General features: G+C 40.5%; 4 protein-coding genes across 7 annotated transcripts in view; all 4 read right to left on the reverse strand.

The window, feature by feature from the left end:
• Positions 1 to 385: 385 nt before the first annotated feature.
• LOC117410210 (SLAM family member 5-like) lies at positions 386 to 5,838 on the reverse strand. 3 transcript variants are annotated; one of them, XM_059019674.1, is made up of 5 exons: positions 5,720 to 5,838; positions 3,158 to 3,478; positions 1,898 to 2,140; positions 1,152 to 1,264; positions 386 to 859 (listed from the first exon to the last, which is right to left on the reverse strand). In XM_059019674.1, exons 1-5 carry the CDS (start codon positions 5,781 to 5,783, stop codon positions 818 to 820), a joined length of 783 nt encoding a protein of 260 aa, XP_058875657.1. In that variant the 5' UTR covers positions 5,784 to 5,838; the 3' UTR covers positions 386 to 817. The 3 variants fall into 3 exon arrangements, with proteins under 3 accessions (XP_058875657.1, XP_058875656.1, XP_058875658.1); XM_059019673.1 differs by lacking the exon at positions 5,720 to 5,838 and adding an exon at positions 3,940 to 4,193; XM_059019675.1 differs by lacking the exons at positions 1,152 to 1,264; positions 5,720 to 5,838 and adding an exon at positions 3,940 to 4,193.
• Positions 5,839 to 6,630: 792 nt separating this feature from the next.
• LOC131696764 (SLAM family member 8-like) lies at positions 6,631 to 11,645 on the reverse strand. The gene is made up of 5 exons (XM_059019679.1): positions 9,928 to 11,645; positions 8,769 to 9,083; positions 8,117 to 8,359; positions 7,360 to 7,472; positions 6,631 to 7,067 (listed from the first exon to the last, which is right to left on the reverse strand). The coding sequence occupies exons 1-5, from the start codon at positions 9,989 to 9,991 to the stop codon at positions 7,026 to 7,028; spliced, it is 777 nt and encodes a 258-aa protein (XP_058875662.1). The 5' UTR covers positions 9,992 to 11,645; the 3' UTR covers positions 6,631 to 7,025.
• A 326-nt stretch (positions 11,646 to 11,971) lies between these two features.
• LOC131696741 (SLAM family member 6-like) lies at positions 11,972 to 15,302 on the reverse strand. Of its 2 annotated transcripts, XM_059019677.1 has the most exons (5): positions 15,061 to 15,302; positions 13,977 to 14,291; positions 13,357 to 13,599; positions 12,616 to 12,728; positions 11,972 to 12,323 (listed from the first exon to the last, which is right to left on the reverse strand). In XM_059019677.1, the coding sequence occupies exons 1-5, from the start codon at positions 15,122 to 15,124 to the stop codon at positions 12,282 to 12,284; spliced, it is 777 nt and encodes a 258-aa protein (XP_058875660.1). In that variant the 5' UTR covers positions 15,125 to 15,302; the 3' UTR covers positions 11,972 to 12,281. The 2 variants fall into 2 exon arrangements, with proteins under 2 accessions (XP_058875660.1, XP_058875661.1); XM_059019678.1 differs by lacking the exon at positions 12,616 to 12,728 and having other exon boundaries at positions 15,061 to 15,300.
• Positions 15,303 to 18,252: 2,950 nt separating this feature from the next.
• LOC131728702 (vang-like protein 2) overlaps positions 18,253 to 20,031 on the reverse strand; it is an 8,725-nt gene continuing 6,946 nt past the window's right edge. Inside the window, 1 exon segment of the mRNA XM_059019680.1 lies at positions 18,253 to 20,031. This exon segment is cut by the window's right edge and continues 159 nt beyond it. Within this exon segment, the coding sequence (XP_058875663.1) occupies positions 19,930 to 20,031 (102 nt within the window). The 3' untranslated portion in view covers positions 18,253 to 19,929.

The following is a 20,031-nucleotide window of genomic DNA, read 5'->3' on the forward strand; positions in this document are numbered from 1 at the left end:
CACATATGCTGAGAAAGGCCGAAACAAGGAGGAGAGAGAGAGAGAGAGAGAGAGAGAGAGAGAGAGAGAGAGAGAGAGAGAGAGAGAGAGAGAGAGAGAGAGAGAGAGAGAGAGAGAGAGAGAGAGAGAGAGAGAGAGAGAGAGAGAGAGAGAGAGAGAGAGGCCGTGTCCACGTTTATCAGAACACACCCACATTGCTTCTGTAGGTTTGTTATTTTTTTTTTTGCATGTGAAATCAAAAAGACCGAAACTGAAAATCTGGGAAAATCGTCAGTCAAATTAGCGGCTGTCTAATTTAATTGATGACTTCTATAGATCGCACATGCAATTAATTTCAAACAGTAAGAGAAAAGGAACACGGAGCCACACATTATTATTATTTATTTCTTAGCAGACGCCCTTATCCAGGGCGACTTACAATTGTAACAAGATATCACATTATTTCTACATACAAATACATTATTTTTACATACAGTTACCCATTTATACAGTTGGGTTTTCACTGGAGCAATCTAGGTAAAGTACCTTGCTCAAGGGTACAGCAGCAGTGTCCCCCACCTGGGATTGAACCCACGACCCTCCGGTCAAGAGTCCAGAGCCCTAACCACGACTCCACACTGATATATATATATATATGGAAAATTTTAAGGAAATCAAATTCAGTCGCTCTGCGGGTCTGCAGTCCTTTCTCAGTGCAGGATTGCATTCAGTCGCTCTGCGGGTCTGCAGTCCTTTCTCATTGTAGATTTGCATTCAGCCGCTCTGCGGGTCTGCAGTCCTTTCTCAGTGCAGGAGGCTAAACCGGTCTCTGCTTCCTCTAAGTCTCACATGCTGCTCGATGCCGCCGCACATTTCTTTTCTAAATCATAAAAAAGACACAAACGCAAGCCCTGTTAATACAACAACAAAACAGTAACAGTGTGAGGGTATTAGAAGACTATTAGGATGTTTTTACTGGCTGTTTTGAGCAGTACTGTGACATAATTTACTACCAGCCAATCAGAGTCCAGCATTTCCTCCGGCACAAGTTTAAAGTCTTAACTTCCCAGCACACCATATTTTCCCTCAGATCTGGACTGCCTGTCATGATAAAGCAGGTGGTTGTTTACCCAACACCCGTATCAATGCAGATTCAAAGATAAGCACTCAACTGTATGCGTGCAATCCCTCACATGGACTCCGATCACAGCAGAGATCATCAGAACCAGACCCAGGGAGAGAAGGACCGACTTCAACACACAGAACGAAACACCCCCCGGGGGCTCTGCAACAAAAGCAATGCAGTCATGTGCAAACCCATCGGCACACCTGAAGACGCGTCATCTATATCCTTTATATACCCGCCTGCATGACAACACCTCAGGGGGTGAGAATTTCAATCTCTGCTCAGTAATCGGTGATATAGAAACAACAGGAGCTCCTTTGTGTGAAAATGTGAGACCGCTTTGTGCTTTAATCAGGCGTCTTAAACAGCTTCTAAAAAGTCTCCTGCGTTTGACCGCGTGTGTGGCTCTGTGTTCCTTTTCTCTCAGTGTTTTACAGTGTGGAGTAGCGGTTAGGGCTCTGGACTCTTGCCCGGAGGGTCGTGGGTTCAATCCCAGGTGGGGGACACTGCTGCTGTACCCTTGAGCAAGGTACTTTACCTAGATTGCTCCAGTAAAAACCCAACTGTATAAATGGGTAATTGTATGTAAAAATAATGATATCTTGTAACAATTGTAAGTCTCCCTGGATAAGGGCATCTGCTAAGAAATAAATAATAAGTCGTATTGCACTTTTGTGATGTCAAAGTCGTATTATCCTTGCATTATGACTTTCTCTGTCAATCAAGATTATTTCGAACCTGGTTCTTTTACCCAAATTTACTTTCAAGACAACAAAAGCACGCTTGAAATACCTGCACAGCTCTCCCGGATAGACGCTGTTGCCTCGCTGACTGGATTAGAAGCGATGCAGGTGAAGGTAACATTAATCTCTCCAGGGTTCAAGGACACCTCCAGTATCCCAGCATGTTCAGGTAAATCCTGGTCCCCTCTCTTCCAGCGGTAGGAGACGTGTTCTCGTTGGTTCGTGGTGCAGAGCAGCGTGGCACGGCAGGTTTCATTCAATGGTTTCCTCGTCACCTTTGACTCGATCTTTTCTATACAAATCCAAAACAAAATGTTTATTTGAGTCAAATGATTTGAACACCTAATATAAACAGCAGTGCTCCTAGTGGCAGCCCTTGAGTTATTGCATGTTTTTGTTTTTCTCAAACTTGTCTTTGAACCTGTATTGAGCTGAATTGACTATATCTATATCATATGTCTATATCAATCTATAAGGACTAACAAAAAACTGACAGAAATTGAAAAAAAAAATACATTTTCAAAAATTTAAATTGAAATATTATTGTACTATTATTATGGCTTCCAGTAGACTTTTTTAATGGAATATAATTTTGTAGTTTCGTTTGATTACGTGATGTTAAATAAAATATCTAAATTATGTTCATGTAGTTTTTTTTTAATTCTGTCTCAATCCTAAAATTCTAGGTGTTGCAGATTTTTCGTCCCATGCAGTAAAGTACAGGCAGGCTTTGGAGTTTTCTGTGCGATGGTTTTACAGCACAAGGGCCACCGCGGATGCAGATTTTGCTGTTAAATTCAGATTCTAGTGTTAAGAAAAGTGGACTGTGTTTGTAATCGCTTTGAAGTGCTTTACTTGCACTTATCTGCTCCCTATTTTACTGCATTTAATCCTGTACTGTAATCTGCCACAAGTGTTATTTAATCTGTAGTATTTTGTATTTAATCATATCCTGATGTAACTATCACTGACACTGTTAACTGCTCCGTTATTGAATCGTATTTTGTCATATTCTTGTACTTGCTAGAACCAAAGTCATTGTATTTATCTTGCTCTTAACTGTATTATTACTTGTACTGTGATTCTTGAAATGTATTTTTGTTTATGACTGTAAATCGCCCTGGATAAGGGCGTCAGCTAATAAATAAATAAATAAATAAATAAATAAATAAATAAATAAATAATAATAATAACAATGGACACCGGCGATTGCAACAGCAGCGTTATCATCTTAACACACAAGGTAGTTAACAGGCATCGCTGTTCTTTACGTGATTATATTGATCAGAATATAAAGATAAATCCATACCATAAACATGAAGAGTAACAGCGTGTGTTGGGAGCTGACGTCCAGAAGCTGCCGTGGCAACACAATTATATTCTCCACTGTCTTCAGCTCTGAGCAGATTGATTGTTAAAGACCAGTCTGTTCTGTTCAGATGCACCCTATGTCTGAACTGGTCAGTTGTTACCTCACTATTATCTTTATCAGCAATGGTATCTTTGCCCAATCTCCATTCAAGTTCACTTGGGTTATCCTGTGGGGACAAACCAGCGGGCAAGACAACAGACTCTCCAACAATCCCATTCACGACTGGATCAGCAGATACTGAACTGGCCACCAGCAAACCTGCAACAACAATACCATTAAACAGGGGTGTAAGATTCTCAAACCATTGAATCTCACCAATAAATACATTTCAACGTGTACATATTGTGAGCCAGTCATAAAACCGCCACTTATTTTTGCTTACAAGAGTACTGTACAAGGTGATAGCATTTGTGAGACTATAGAAGTATTTAAATGAAAGTAAATGAAAGCACATCCTACTGAATCAACACCAGGGCTAAAGTGAATATTTCACATGCATCCTTTCTAGGAAGCAGGAAATCACCAGAGAGACGCTCAATGGAAAGCGTTACTCAATCAGGCAGTGAGAACGCCTGGTTCTGTTGCAGTACAAAATAAATGTCCTTACTTGTTCGGATGAGGCACATTTACACAAGAGACACAATTCCAATATACCGTAGAGATCATTCGCTTTGAGGGACACGACCACGACACACAGTTTAGACAGGTGTAGCACTCACCAGAAAGCGCGATGAAAATCGGTCGCATGGAATTTGAACAAAGCGCTCGGGAAAGTCCGGACATCTCGCGGTTCAGCGTTGTTGAAATGGCTATGCTTTTAATAGAAGTTGCTAAAAGACTTTTTTTTCTGAACATTTTAACAGCATATCATCAGCCTGATGTGTCAGCAGAGACGTCCCTGTATTTCATTTCCTGTTTATTCAATGCAATTCCCCTGAAATAACAAAAACCACGTCTAGTGACTGAACCAGTGTGTGTGCCAGTGTGTGTGTGTGTGTGTGTGTGTGCGTGTGTGTGTTTTCTGTTGCATATGGGGGGGGGGGCAGTGTTTGTGGTTCTGGGTTTATACGCTCACAAGCATGTATCTTCTCAGGAACCCATAAGGAAGGAGTTCTTCCACTTTATGAATTTAATGATTCTCATCATAATTTCCAGCTAGCTTATTGAGACATTAACCCTTCGAATAGCATCTACAGCTCTGGCCAAAAGTTTAGCCTTAACCATTAGAATGAACTAATTTTGCATCATAGAGTCCAATGAAAGCTGCTGAATAATGTTCCCTTGTTAACATATTGAATTCCACCCCCTCTATATAGAATGAACTCCCTCAGCTTCATAGAGTCCAATGAAAGCTGCTGAATAATGTTCCCTTGTTAACATATTGAATTACACACCGCTTTGGAGTTTTCCAAAAATTGAAAAAATGTGACATTTCAAAATCTAACGCGAAATACTGTACCACTCTTGTAGTTTCCGGTCGACTGTTGCCATACCATTTTGTTGTTTCTTATCTTGCATGATGTTACATAAAATATCAAAATTATGTTTTGTATAGTTGTTTTTTTTAAATTATGTCTCAATATCATAACATTCTAGCTGATGCAACCCTTTTGGCCAGAGCTGTAAATTATATTAAGGTGTTGCTTATTAATGTGTTATAAACATTGTATAACTATATAATAGATGCTTAATAACGATGTTATACATTGTTAATAACGCATTATGGGTGATTTATAGCCACGCAATAGCCATAGACGGAATTCCAGTTTTATAAAGGGGACAGTTTATAGCCACCTATTCTACTTTGGGATGTTGAAACATAATTCAGTCTATGGCTGTTGCATGGTTATAAACCACCTATAATGCTATATTAAAACACTATAACAGTTATTACACATTTATTATAAAGTTATAAAACATTAATAAGCAGCAGCTTGGTAACACTTTCCAGGCAGTGTCTCTAATGACTGTGTGTTTGCATAGCAATTACTTAGTAAATACATGTGTGCTCATACGTCGTTACAATGTTATTATGCAGAGTTACGATGGACTTCATGAGTGCATTTTGTTGCATGATATAAGTGTGTCCCTGACCCTTTTCTGATAACATTGTGTACTGACCTATATCGTGCAGATTTCAAAGTTAAGTACATTCGAACTGTAACCTAATGTAAAGTGTCACCATATGGAGGCTGTGTGGTCCAGTGGTTAAAGAAAAGGGCTTGTAACCAGGAGGTCCCCGGTTCAAATCCCACCTCAGCCACTGACTCATTGTGTGACCCTGAGCAAGTCACTTAACCTCCTTGTGCTCCGTCTTTCGGGTGAGATGTCGTTGTAAGTGACTCTGCAGCTGATGCATAGTTCACACACCCTAGTCTCTGTAAGTCGCCTTGGATAAAGGCGTCTGCTAAATAAACTAATATGGTTTTTGCTAAACTAAATTCATGGTGATAATTTTACATTTCATGAATGCAAGAATGCAATAATACCAGTACTTACCCAGCAGCACGATGAAAACTGGCAGCGCGTAACTGAAATAAAGCAATCTGCGATGTGCAGACATTTTATAATTCAGGGTGGATAAAAACGACGTGTGAAGGCTTCTGTGACAGAACGACTGTTGCTTTAATTTTTTTTTTAAATTCAGCTTCCTTTTTTCACACTTCTATTTCTGAGAATAACGCGTCAATACGTGCTACGGTTCCTTTGGGCGTTCTCAAAATCGGTGTGAGAATTTCAATTACCACTCAGTGATCTGTGATATAGAAACACACTCGTGCTTGAAAATGTTAGACCGCTTTGTGCTTTAATCAGGTGTCTTAAACAGCTTTTAAAAAGCCTCCTGCGTTTGACCGCGTGTGTGGCTCTGTGTTCTAATAAATGTGCACACTGCTGTATGTAGTTATTGTATATTATATGTGTAAATGAATGTGTATTTCTTTAACTGGTTTTTTAAATACAAATCAAAACTTGAATGTAGTTTTAAAAGCTGTTACAAATAAGAAATTTAAGTCCACATTAAACGACCCGTTTTGAGGGCGTTGGGAAATGTCACAGCTTTTAAAAAGGGAAATGTCAAAACACTGTTTGTGGTTCACATATGCTGAGAAAGGCCGAAACAGAGAGAGAGAGAGAGAGAGAGAGAGAGAGAGAGAGAGAGAGAGAGAGAGAGAGAGAGAGAGAGAGAGAGAGAGAGAGAAGCCGTGTCCACGTTTATCTGAACACACCCACATTGCTTCTGTAGGTTTTTTATTTATTTTTTTTTGCATGTGAAATCAAAAAGACCGAAACTGAAAATCTGGGAAAATCGTCAGTCAAATTAGCGGCTGTCTAATTTAATTGATGACTTCTATAGATCGCGCATGCAATTAATTTCAAACAGTAAGAGAAAAGGAACACAGAGCCACACATTATTATTATTTATTTCTTAGCAGACGCCCTTATCCAGGGCGACTTACAATTGTTACAAGATATCACATTATTTTTACATACAATTACATTATTTTTACATACAGTTACCTATTTATACAGTTGGGTTTTTTACTGGAGCAATCTAGGTAAAGTACCTTGCTCAAGGGTACAGCAGCAGTGTCCCCCACCTGGGATTGAACCCACGACCCTCCGGTCAAGAGTCCAGCCCTCACCACTACTCCACACTGATATATATATATGGAAAATTTTAAGGAAATAAAATTCAGCCATGATGCGGGTCTGCAGTCCTTTCTCAGTGCAGGTTTGCATTCAGCCGCTCTGCGGGTCTGCAGTCCTCTCTCAGTGCAGGAGGCTAAACCGGTCTCTGCTTCCTTTAAGTCTCACATGCTGCTCGATGCCGCCGCACATTTCTTTTCTAAATCATAAAAAAGACACAAACGCAAGCCCTGTTAATACAACAACAAAACAGTAACAGTGTGAGGGTATTGGAAGACTATTAGGATGTTTTTACTGGCTGTTTTGAGCAGTATTGTGACATAATTTACTACCAGCCAATCAGAGTCCAGCATTTCCTCCGGCACAAGTTTTAAGTCTTAACTTCCCAGGAAACCATATTTTCTCTCAGATCTGGACTGCCCGTCATGGTAAAGCGGGTGGTTGTTTACCCAACACCCGTATCAATGCAGATTCAAAGATAAGCACTCAACTGTATGCATGCAATCCCTCACATGGACTCCGATCACAGCAGAGATCATCAGAACCAGACCCAGGGAGAGAAGGACCGACTTCAACACACAGAACGAAACACCCCCCGGGGACTCTGCAACAAAAGCAATGCAGTCATGTGCAAACCCATCGGCACACCTGAAGACGCGTCATCGAGATCCTTTATATACCCGCCTGCATGAAAACACCTCCGGGTGTGAGAATTTCAATCTCTGCTCAGTAATCAGTGATATAGAAACAACAGGCGCTATGTGTGTGAAAATGTGAGACCGCTTTATGCTTTAATCAGGCGTCTTAAACAGCTCCTAAAAAAAAAGTCTCCTGCGTTTGACCGCGTGTGTGGCTCTGTGTTCCTTTTCTCTCAGTGTTTTACAGTGTGGAGTAGTGGTTAGGGCTCTGGACTCTTGTCCGGAGGGTCGTGGGTTCAATCCCAGGTGGGGGACATTGCTGCTGTACCCTTGAGCAAGGTACTTTACCTAGATTGCTCCAGTAAAAACCCAACTGTATAAATGGGGAATTGTATGTAGAAATAATGTGACATCTTGTAACAATTGTAAGTCGCCCTGGATAAGGGCGTCTGCTAAGAATTAAATAATAATAATAAGTCGTATTGCACTTTTGTGACGTCAAAGTCGTATTATCCTTGCAATATGACTTTCTCTGTCAATCAAGATTATTTCGAACCTGGTTCTTTTACCCAAATTTACTTTCAAGACAACAAAAGCACGCTTGAAATACCTGCACAGCTCTCCCAGATAGACGCTGCTGCCTCACTGACTGGATTAGAAGCGACGCAGGTGAAGATAACATTAATCTCTCCAGGGTTCAAGGACACCTCCAGTATCCCAGCATGCTCAGGTAAATCCTGGTCCCCTCTCTTCCAGCGGTAGGAGACGTGTTCTCGTTGGTTCGTGGTGCAGTGCAGCGTCGCACGGCAGGTTTCATTCGATGGTTTCCTCGTGACCTTTGACTCGATCTTTTCTAAGTATAAAAATCGCAAATCATTTAGTGTGTGTTTGATAATACAACAGAGATTTCCTTTAACTTTATATGTAAAGAGGCTCAAAGACAAACTATTTGTTTGTTTAGTATTTAAAATGTGTTGACATCTGATGTTATATTTATGTAATTTCTGACCTTCCAAAATGTGACAGAACTTTCCATTAAGTGTCTCCATTTAATGTGTGCTTGCATAGCAGTTACTTAGTAAATACTTTTGTGCTTTGTACTATTCATAATAACATTGTGAGTTCAGTATATGCATCTAAAACCATCACCAATCTCAGCATGGCGATTGCAGCAGCGTTACATCTTAACACACAAGGTAGTTAACTGTCATCGCTGTTCATTACATGATTATGTTGATCAGAATATAAAGATAAATCCATACCATAAACTTGAAGAGTAACCGCGTGTGTTGGGAGCTGACCAGTAGCTGTTTCAACAACACGTTTATATTCTCCACTGTCTTCAGCTCTGAGCAGATTGATTGTTAAAGACCAGTCTCTTCTGTTCAGATGCACCCTATCTTTGAACTGCTTAGTTCCATTAATATTTCCTTCATTAGCAATGACATCTGTACCGAAACTCCATTCCACTCCAGTAATGTCTGATTGTTGAGAGAACACAGCGAGCAAGACAACGGACTCTCCAACAGTCCCATTCACGACTGGATCAGCAGATACTGAACTGGCCACCAGCAAACCTGCAACAACAATACCATTAAACAGGGGTGTAAGATTATTTTAAAAACCGTTGAACCTTAGCAGTGCATTAAACAAACATAAAACATCCCCTTACTTATTTACCATACACGATTACAACAGTATTTAAATACAAATAAATGACACATCCTACTGTATCAACACCAAGGCAGATAGGAATATTTCACATGTATCATTTCAGACATCAGGGAATCACAAACAAAGCAGTTCCACACAGTCAGTGTTTTATAACTACCGTACTTCCTTCTGCTTATTATTATTTATTTCTCAGCAGACGCCCTTATCCAGGGCGACTTACATTTGTTACAAGACATCACATTATTTTTACATACAATTCCCCATTTATACAGTTGGGTTTTTACTGGAGCAATCTAGGTAAAGTACCTTGCTCAAGGGTACAGCAGCAGTGTCCCCCACCTGGGATTGAACCCACGACCCTCCGGTCAAGAGTCCAGAGCCCTAACCACTACTCCACACTGCTTACAAGAGTGCTGTACATGTTGACAGCATTTGTGAGACTATAGAAGTATTTAAATGAAAGTAAATGACACTGAGCACATCCTACTGAATCAACACCAGGGCTAAAGTGAATATTTCACATGCATCCTTTCTAGGAACCAGGAAATCACCAGAGAGACGCTCAATGGAAAGCGTTACTCAATCAGGCAGTGAGAACGCCGGGTTCTGTTGCAGTACAAAATAAATATCCTTACTTGTTCGGGTGAGGCACATTTACACAAGAGACACAATTCCAATGTACCGTAGAGATCATTCGCGTTGAGGGACACGACCACGACACACAGTTTAGACAGGTGTAGCACTCACCAGAAAGCACAATGAAAATCGGTCGCATGGAATTTGAACAAAGCGCTCGGGAAAGTCCGGACATCTCGCGGTTCAGCGTTGTTGAAATGGCTATGCGTTTAATAGAAGTTTGCTAAAAGTCTTCTTTTTTTCTAAACATTTTAACCGCATATCATGAGCCTGGTGTGTCAGCAGAGGCGTCGCTGTATTTCATTTCCTGTTTATTCAATGCAATTCCCCTAAAATATCAAAAACCACGTCTAGCGACTGAACCAGTGTGTGTGCCAGTGTGTGTGTGTGTGTTTTCTGTTGTATATGGGGGGGCAGTGTTTGTGGTTCTGGGTTTATACGCTCACAAGCATGTATCTTCATAGGAACTCATAAGGAAGGAGTTCTTCCACTTTATGAATTTAATGATTCTCATCATAATTTCCAGCTAGCTTATTGAGACATTAACCCTTCGAATAGCATCTCTGACCAAAAGTTCAGCCTTAACCATTAGAATGAACTCCTTTTGCATCATACATGAGAATGAAAAGCTGCTGAATAATGTTCCCTTGTTAACATATTGAATTCCACCCCCTCTATATAGAATGAACTCCCTCAGCTTCACAGAGTCCAATGAAAGCTGCTGAATAATGTTCCCTTGTTAACATATTGAATTTCACACCGCTTTGGAGTTTTCCAAAAATTGAAAAAATGTGACATTTCAAAATCTAACACGAAATACTGTACCACTCTTGTAGTTTCTGGTCGACTGTTGCCATATCATTTTGTTGTTTCTTATCTTGCATGATGTTACATAAAATATCAAAATTATGTTTTGTATAGTTGTTTTTTTTAAATTATGTCTCAATATCATAACATTCTAGCTGATGCAACCCTTTTGGCCAGAGCTGTAAATTATATTAAGGTGCTGCTTATTAATGTTTTATAAACATTGTATAACTATATAATAGATGCTTAATAACTATGTTATACATTGTTAATAACAGATTATGGGTGATTTATAACCACGCAATAGCCATAGACTGAATTCCAGTTTTATAAAGGGGACAGTTTATAGCCACCTATTCTACTTTGGGATGTTGAAACGCAATTGAGTCTATGGCTAGTGCATCTACAATGCTTTATTAACACTCTATACCAGTTATTACACATTTATAAACGTTAATAAGCAGCAGCTTGGTAACTTTCCAGGCAGTGTCTCTAATGACTGTGTTTGCATAGCGGTTACTTAGTAAATACATGTGTCCTTACTCATCATTACAATGTTATTATGTAGAGTTACGATGGACTTCATGAGTGAATTTTTTTGCATGAAATAACCTTGTGTGTCCCTAACCCTTTTCTGATAACATTGTGTACTGACCTATATCGTGCAAAAAGATTTCAAAGTTAAGTACATTCAAACTGTAACCTAATGTAAAGTGTCACCATATGGAGGCTGTGTGGTCCAGTGGTTAAATAAAAATGCTTGTAACTAGAAGGTCCCAGATTCAAATCCCACCTCAGCCACTGACTCATTGTGTGACCCTGAGCAAGTCACTTCACCTCCTTGTGCTCCGTCTTTCGGGTGAGACGTAGTTGTAAGTGACTCTGCAGCTGATGCATAGTTCACACACCCTAGTCTCTGTAAGTCGTCTTGGATAAAGGCATCTGATAAATAAACAAATATGGTTTTTGCTAAACTAAATTCATGGTGATAATTTTACATTTCATGAATGCAAGAATGCAATAATACCAGTACTTACCCAGCAGCAGGATGAAAACTGGCAGCGCGTAACTGAAATAAAGCAATCTGCGATGTGCAGACATTTTATAATTCAGGGTGGATAAAAACGACGTGTGAAGGCTTCTGTGACAGAACGACTGTTGCTTTATTCATTTTTTTTTAAAAAAATTCATCTTCCCTTGTTCACACTTCTATTTCTGAGAATAACGCGTCAATACGTGCTACGGTTCCTTTGGGCATTCTCAAAATCGGTGTGAGAATTTCAATTTCCACTCAGTAATCTGTGCTATAGAAACAGACTTGTGTGTCAAAATATTAGTAGTAGTAGTAGTAGTAGTAGTAGTAAATTCTGATCCCAAGTGTTTAAAAACAAAGCCATTACTTTGCAAGTAGAGCTCACAAAAACTATACAAATATAAGAAAAAAAACATTGAAAAAACATATTTCTCAATGTGTACATTTTGGTTTTGGACAATGCGAGATAAGAAGCGACAAGTTAGGATGATTAAGACAATGTTGTATCTACAGTGAAGTATTAGACACGGTAATCAGTCCTTTCTCAGTGCAGGTTTGCATTCAGTCGCTCTGCGGGTCTGCAGTCCTTTCTCAGTGCAGGAGGCTAAACCGGTCTCTGCTTCCTTTAAGTCTCACATGCTGCTCGATGCCGCCGCACATTTCTTTTCTAAATCATAAAAAAGACACAAACGCAAGCCCTGTTAATACAACAACAAAACAGTAACAGTGTGAGGGTATTGGAAGACTATTAGGATGTTTTTACTGGCTGTTTTGAGCAGTACTGTGACATAATTTACTACCAGCCAATCAGAGTCCAGCATTTCCTCCGGCACAAGTTTAAAGTCTTAACTTCCCAGGAAACCATATTTTCTCTTGGATCTGGACTGCCCGTCATGATAAAGCGGGTGGTTGTTTACCCAACACCCGTATCAAAGCAGATTCAAAGATAAGCACTCAACTGTATGCGCGCAATCCCTCACGTGGACTCCGATCACAGCAGAGATCATCAGAACCAGACCGAGGGAGAGAAGGACCATCCTCAACACACAGAACGAAACACCCCCCGAGGACTCTGCAACCAAAGCAATGCAGTCATGTGCAAACGCATCGGCACACCTGAAGACGCATCATCGAGATCCTTTATATACCCGCCTGCATGACAACACCTCAGGGTGTGAGAATTTCAATCTCCGCTCAGTAATCAGTGATATAGAAACAACAGTGTGTGTGAAAATGTGAGACCGCTTTGTGCTTTAATCAGGTGTCTTAAACAACTTCTAAAAAGTCTCCTGCGTTTGACAGCGTGTGTGGCTCTGTGTTCCTTTTCTCTCAGTGTTTTACAGTGTGGAGTAGTGGTTAAGGCTCTGGACTCTTGACCGGAGGGTCGTGGGTTCAATCCCAGGTGGGGGACACTGCTGCTGTACCCTTGAGCAAGGTACTTTACCTAGATTGCTCCAGTAAAAACCCAACTGTGTAAATGCGTAATTGTATGTAAAAATAATGTGATATCTTGTAACAATTGTAAGTCGCCTTGGATAAGGGCGTCTGCTAAGAAAAAATTAATAAGTCGTATTGCACTTTTGTGACGTCAAAGTCGTATTATCCTTGCATTATGACTTTCTCTGTCAATCAAGATTATTTCGAACCTGGTTCTTTTACCCAAATTTACTTTCAATACAACAAAAGCATGCTTGAAATACCTGCACAGCTCTCCCGGATAGACGCTGCTGCCTCACTGACTGGATTAGAAGCGATGCAGGTGAAGATAACATTAATCTCTCCGGGGCTCAGGGACACCTCCAGTGTCCCGGCATGCTCAGGTAAATCCTGGTCCCCTCTCTTCCAGCGGTAGGAGACGTGTTCTCGTTGGTTCGTGGTGCAGAGCAGCGTCGCATGGCAGGTTTCATTCAATGGTTTCCTCGTCACCTCCGACTCGATCTTTTCTGTACAAATCCAAAACAAAATGTTTATTTGACTCAAATGATTTGAACACCTAATATAAACAGCAGCGCTAACAGCGAGTGAACCAGCACCTAGTGGCAGCCCTTGAGTTATTGAATTTTTTTCTTGAACTTGTCTTTGAACCTGAATTGAGCTGAATTGACCTTTCCACTCTGCCAGCCCGCTCCTCTCTGTCTATATGCAGGGGTTCCCAAACTGCGGTCAGATTCTAGTGTTAAGAAAAGTGTTCTGTGTTTGTAATCAGCATGGCCACCGGCGATTCAAACAGCAGCGTTACATCTTAACACACAAGGTAGTTAACTGGCATCACTGTTCATTACATGATTATATTGATCAGAATATAAAGATAAATCCATACCATAAACACGAAGAGTAACAGTGTGTGTTGGGAGCTGACCAGAAGCTGCCCTGGCAATACGTTTATATTCTCCACTGTCTTCAGCTCTGAGCAGATTGATTGTTAAAGACCAGTCTCTTCTGTTCAGATGCAGCCTGTCTCTGAACTGCTCAACTGATACATTCTCATCACTCAAAGCAATGGTTTTTTCACCCCATCCCCATTCCACTTCACTTGGGTTCTCCTGTGGGGACAAACCAGCGGGCAAGACAACGGACTCTCCAACAATCCCATTCACGACTGGATCAGCAGATACTGAACTGGCCACCAGCAAACCTGCAACAACAATACCATTAAACAGGGGTGTAAGATTCTCAAACCATTGAATCTCACCAGTAAATACATTTCAACATGTACATATTGGGAGCCAGTCATGAAACCACCACTTATTTCTGCTTACACGAGTACTGTACAAGGTGATAGCATTTGTGAGACTATAGAAGTATTTAAATTGTTTCTTCTAGTTATTTATTTATTTATTTATTTCTTAGCAGATGCCCTTATCCAGGGCGACTTACAATTGTTACAAGATATCACATTATTTCTACATACAATTCCCCATTTATACAGTTGGGTTTTTACTGGAGCAATCTAGGTAAAGTACCTTGCTCAAGGGTACAGCAGCAGTGTCCCCCACCTGGGATTGAACCCACGACCCTCCGGTCAAGAGTCCAGAGCCCTAACCACTACTCCACACTGCTTACAAGAGTGCTGTACATGTTGACAGCATTTGTGAGACTATAGAAGTATTTAAATGAAAGTAAATGACACTGAGCACATCCTACTGAATCAACACCAGGGCTAAAGTGAATATTTCACATGCATCCTTTCTAGGAAGCAGGAAATCACCAGAGAGACGCTCAATGGAAAGCGTTACTCAATCAGGCAGTGAGAACGCCGGGTTCTGTTGCAGTACAAAATAAATATCCTTACTTGTTCGGGTGAGGCACATTTACACAAGAGACACAATTCCAATATACCGTAGAGATCATTCACGTTGAGGGACACGACCACGACACACAGTTTAGACAGGTGTAGCACTTACCAGAAAGCGCGATGAAAATCGGTCGCATGGAATTTGAACAAAGCGCTCGGGAAAGTCCGGACATCTCGCGGTTCAGCGTTGTTGAAATGGCTATGCGTTTAATAGAAGTTTGCTAAAAGTCTTCTTTTTTTTCTAAACATTTTAACCGCATATCATGAGCCTGATGTGTCAGCAGAGGCGTCCCTGTATTTCACTTCCTGTTTATTCAATGCAATTCCCCTAAAATAACAAAAACCACGTCTAGCGACTGAACCAGTGTGTGTGTGTGTGAGAGAGTGCGTGTTTTCTGTTGCATACAGGGGGCCAGTGTTTGTGGTTCTGGGTTTATATGCTCGCAAGTATGTATTTTCTCAGGAAACCATAACCATATTCTCAGCATAATTTACAGCTAGCTTATTGAGACATTAACCCTTTGAATAGCATCTACAGCCCAAAAGTTTAGCCTCAACCTATGATGAGACGTCAAACAAACGAGCTCCTATTGGAAGTGACTCTGCAGCAGCCACTGACTCCCTGTGTGTGTGTGTGACCCTGAGCAAGTCACTGAACCTCCTTGTGCTCCGTCCTTCAGGATGAGACGTCAAACAAACGAGCTCCTATTGGAAGTGACTCTGCAGCAGCAGCAGCAGGAGGAGTTGTTGATGATGATGCAGAATTCACCCCTCTAGTCTCTGGATAAAAGCGTCTGCTAAATGACCACTTAATAATAATAATAATATTATTAATAATGTATTCTAGTAGTACTTTCACTTGTAAACTATTCAGTATTTAAATACTGTTTTTGCATTGTAACTCTGGCCTGTTAACACCCGTGTGAGTCACCTGGGATACATAAGAACTAATAGACTGTACCTAATGAAGCTCGTGTTAAAACCTGCGATGGGTGACGCTGCTGTGCAATAGGAGTCTGATTACCATCCCTGACATTTGAATGAACTAACAAACTGTCAGATACTGACCCTACAGAAGAGGAACACGAAACAGACCACCACCAAAATTCAAGAGAAATTGTTTATTTAAAAAAAAAAAAAAAAAAATTATAAAATTCTGAAACAATTCTTTTTTTTTAGGTTCTATCAAAAATGAAAAACACACTGACATTTTTAAAATCTACAAAACTTTTAAAAACCAGCATCAAGTGCTGGGAGTACAAACAGCTTCTGTGGCTTTTTGTTTTCACCAAAAAAAAAAAAAAAATATTCAAAACTCATTTTTCTACATGCATGCATTTCAATCTGGTTGTTTTTTTTTGTATCTTTCAGACAAGCCGTTAGTTTATTTCTCATTATTTAGAGCAAAAAATGCTGAAATATTTGACCAGATGTGACATCATCACAAACTAATGTATGTACAAAATAAAAGGCATCTTATACGGTGGCTGCAAGTGGCCAAATTTGACAATTGGGCTCCGTCTCACACACGACCAGGGTTTGGGTTCAAATCCTGTTTTTTCAATCCCTATTCCTTTTAAAAAAAATCAATTCGCAATTCCTTCGAAAGGACTTGATAGTGTAGAGACGGGATAATAGAACCGAGGTGATCGTCCGACTGCTTTCGTTCGAAGCCAGTTTAATTCACGAACGAACAAACACGGCGATTTCGACTGAAGTCATTCGGTCGCGCTGAAAACGAGAAGCGAGTTTTCAAAACGGATTGATCAACGGAGTGGAAACTGGAACTGATTAAAAGAGAAAGGAGGGAAATTGAAAAGCAGCTAAAAATCGACCCCGGCAGGTTTTATTAAAACGACCAATTAGGGGTTTTTAATTGGCTCGCTTTACGATAGGGATCATTTGGCACATCGGGAGCGCTTGATAACGTTTGTAAAAAAAAAAAAAAAATTTACATTCGAAAAATAAACGCCGGCATTATTTGGACCCGTGTTCATTTTACACGACATTCGCTGCTGCGTGTTTTGTGGTAAACAGAAACTCTGATGATGTCGTTTCTCTGCGTCAGGCGCTGCTGTGTGACATCACACTTTGCATGCATTGTTCTTGATGAGACTGTGTTGAGTCTGTTCAGCGAATCCAGTTCCAGCTTACTTTTAGGATTGAAGAAAAAATTTTTAAAAAGCTACAGAAACGTAATTTAGATCTTTTATTTATGATGCAAAATCAAAATAAACTACAAAATAATAAATCGCATAAAAGTCTATTCCGGAAGCCACAATAGTAGCATTTCACGTTTTGAAATGTCTGATTTTTTCAAATTTTCCATTCCCCCCCCCCCTGCCCCCCCTCCGTTGTATGGAAAAACTATACAAAGCGCTGAGTGTGGAATTCAATATGTTAACAAGGGAACATTATTCAGCAGCTTTCACTGGACTCTATGAAGCTGAGGGAGTTCATTCTATATAGAGGGTGTGGAATTCAATATGTTAACAAGGGAACATTATTCAGCAGCTTTCATTGGACTCTATGAAGCTGAGGGAGTTCATTCTATATAGAGGGGGTGGAATTCAATATGTTAACAAGGGAACATTATTCAGCAGCTTTCACTGGAGTTTTACGAAGCACAAGGAGTTAACTCTATATAGAGGGCGAGGATATGAAACTTTTGGGCAGAGCTGTACAGTAACACCACCGCTGAAAGACGCCTTGGCAGATATTTTCGAAAAGGAACAAAACCTTTTTTTAAATCTTGATAAATCTTGTAAATAAAACCACACACTTCCAATAACGGTAGTGCTCCTACACTCAGCCCAGGAGTGTGTCTCGCTCGTTCTAGATTCACTTTGCACGCCTGTGCTGTAGCTTCCTCTGGTTTTAGTGTTATGTAGGCCACAGGATTGTAGTGTTAATATTTGATCGCTGCCCGGCCAGGCTCTAATGATCACACAGCAGGGTCGTGTAACATTTATATAAAGAAAAAAAACTTCTATCTCTCTCTCTCTCGATTTCATTAGATTTTTTTTAAGCCCATGTCAAATTCAGACCGGTAAACCGTTCACCGCGATTACATCATGATGACATCACACCTACAGTAGTTATGACAACAGAAGCCAGCCCTGGCGTCTCTCCCCACCCCCTCTCTTTTTAATTGGTTAATTAACATTCCGAGGGGCCCCCCTTTCACAAGGAGAGACGCCACGATGCAGGACACAGGTTTTGAAAATTACAAAAATCAAAGCAAATGCAAAATATCATGATTTCACACCCCACCCCACCCCGCCCGATACTGCACCCCACCCCACTCCCGTCCGTCCCTCCTCCCTCGCCGAATGACATCACAGAATGAATGGGTGCTCCTAGCTGGCATCACGGCACAGTTTCTTTTTTTAAAAATCAGTTGTCCTTCATAGTCACAGGAAAAAAAGTTGCTGGTTTATGACATCACAGTGAGGGTTATCCATTCCGATGACATCACAAAGGAACACGGCAACGCGTCGTTTTTTCGTAGGCAACGTCGCAGGAAAGAGAAAAATGAATTTAAAAAATACCGGTCCCCCAAAAATGTCATCACAGATCTGTTTATAAAAAATAAAAAAAGTTAAAATGACAGAATAAGGTAACCGTCCCACAGTCCGAAAACGGTTTTTGGGGGAATGACGTTACAATCGCGTCGCGTGGAAAAGGGCACCCCAGCCCCCTGCTCAAAATCCCAATTGGTGTCACGCTCAAAATCGTCCAGGCAAACCAATAGGCAGGAAGAATTGGTTCCACCCCAAAAAAAACTAAAAAATAGTCTAAATGCACTCGTCCAGTGAAACAAGTGTTTTAAAAAAAACAACTCACTCACAGAACTAAAAAAATATATATATATAAATGACATTACACTAAAAAAAACAAAAAATAATAGTCGCACTAGAATTTTACTGAGAATTAAAAACTCACTCAGATTAAGTCTCATTCACACACACGCTCTCTCTCTCATAATCTTTTCTGGTGGTATTAAACTATCATATTACATGTTAACAGAGTTATGTTAGATATTAAAACAAATATGTTTATTTGCATTACTTTTTAATTTTGAAAAGTATTGTACTGAAAAGCTGTTTGGCCTACATTAATAAAATCAACAGTTATTTCATATCTTAGGGTTGATAAACTCTGAATAATAAAAAGGTGACTTGCCCCCCCAATGCAAACAGCCCAGTAATCAGACTAATAGCTGGAAGATCTCATTTGTGAACAATTAAGAAGTCTTGGTTAAAAATAACAACTAATTCAGCCCCATCAGTTTTTTTCATGCAGTTTTGGAAAAGCCTCAATTCTTAAGTCTTTCAAACACACACACAATTTTGTTCTTACTAGACTTTAGAAATTAAGGCCATGGTAGAGACGTGGGAGAGGAGCACGAAGCCACTGTTTTTTCAGGAGCAGCTGTGTCTTGAAATCTGGTTTCAGGAGACCCCCGCCCGACGGGAGACCGAGTTTGAGGAGGCTGGATCAAACCCCGAGTCTCCCTGCCTGGTTTACCACGCAGTGACCCCGAAACTCAGTCTCCTGAACCCAAGTCCCAAGCCCACACAAAGCAGCTGAAACAGAACAGCCAGCTTTTTATGAGTCCACACAACGCCCAACCCAAACCATTTCATTCACTCCCATTCGAAGACGTTTTTTTAGTTTTTTCATACTTCCACGAATAAAAAGTTGAGCCAAAACACTTCACGTTGGTCTTCATATATAATTAAAAAAAAGAAAAAAAAAAACCGTAACGTTTCCAAAACAGGCAATCTCCACGGTCACCTCGAAACACACTCTGCTGCGTGGAGATTAAAAAAACAAAAACAAAAAAAATTCCAAAAAAACAGGCAAACTCAACGGCCACCTGGACTGAAGCGAGAGGAAAAGAAAAATTGGGTTTCCCTCTCCTTCAAAAGCCTTCAAAACCAGAACCCCTCCCATCCCCTCCCCTCCCCGTCTCTCAGACGGAGGTCTCCGACTGCAGCCGCATGACGAACTTGTGGCTCTTGGGGTCGACGAACTCCTCTCGGACCTGCAGGAAGGGGATCCTCCTCGCCGTCAC

This window comes from Acipenser ruthenus, unplaced genomic scaffold (assembly GCF_902713425.1).
Source record: "Acipenser ruthenus unplaced genomic scaffold, fAciRut3.2 maternal haplotype, whole genome shotgun sequence".
In the NCBI taxonomy this organism is placed as follows: domain Eukaryota; kingdom Metazoa; phylum Chordata; class Actinopteri; order Acipenseriformes; family Acipenseridae; genus Acipenser; species Acipenser ruthenus.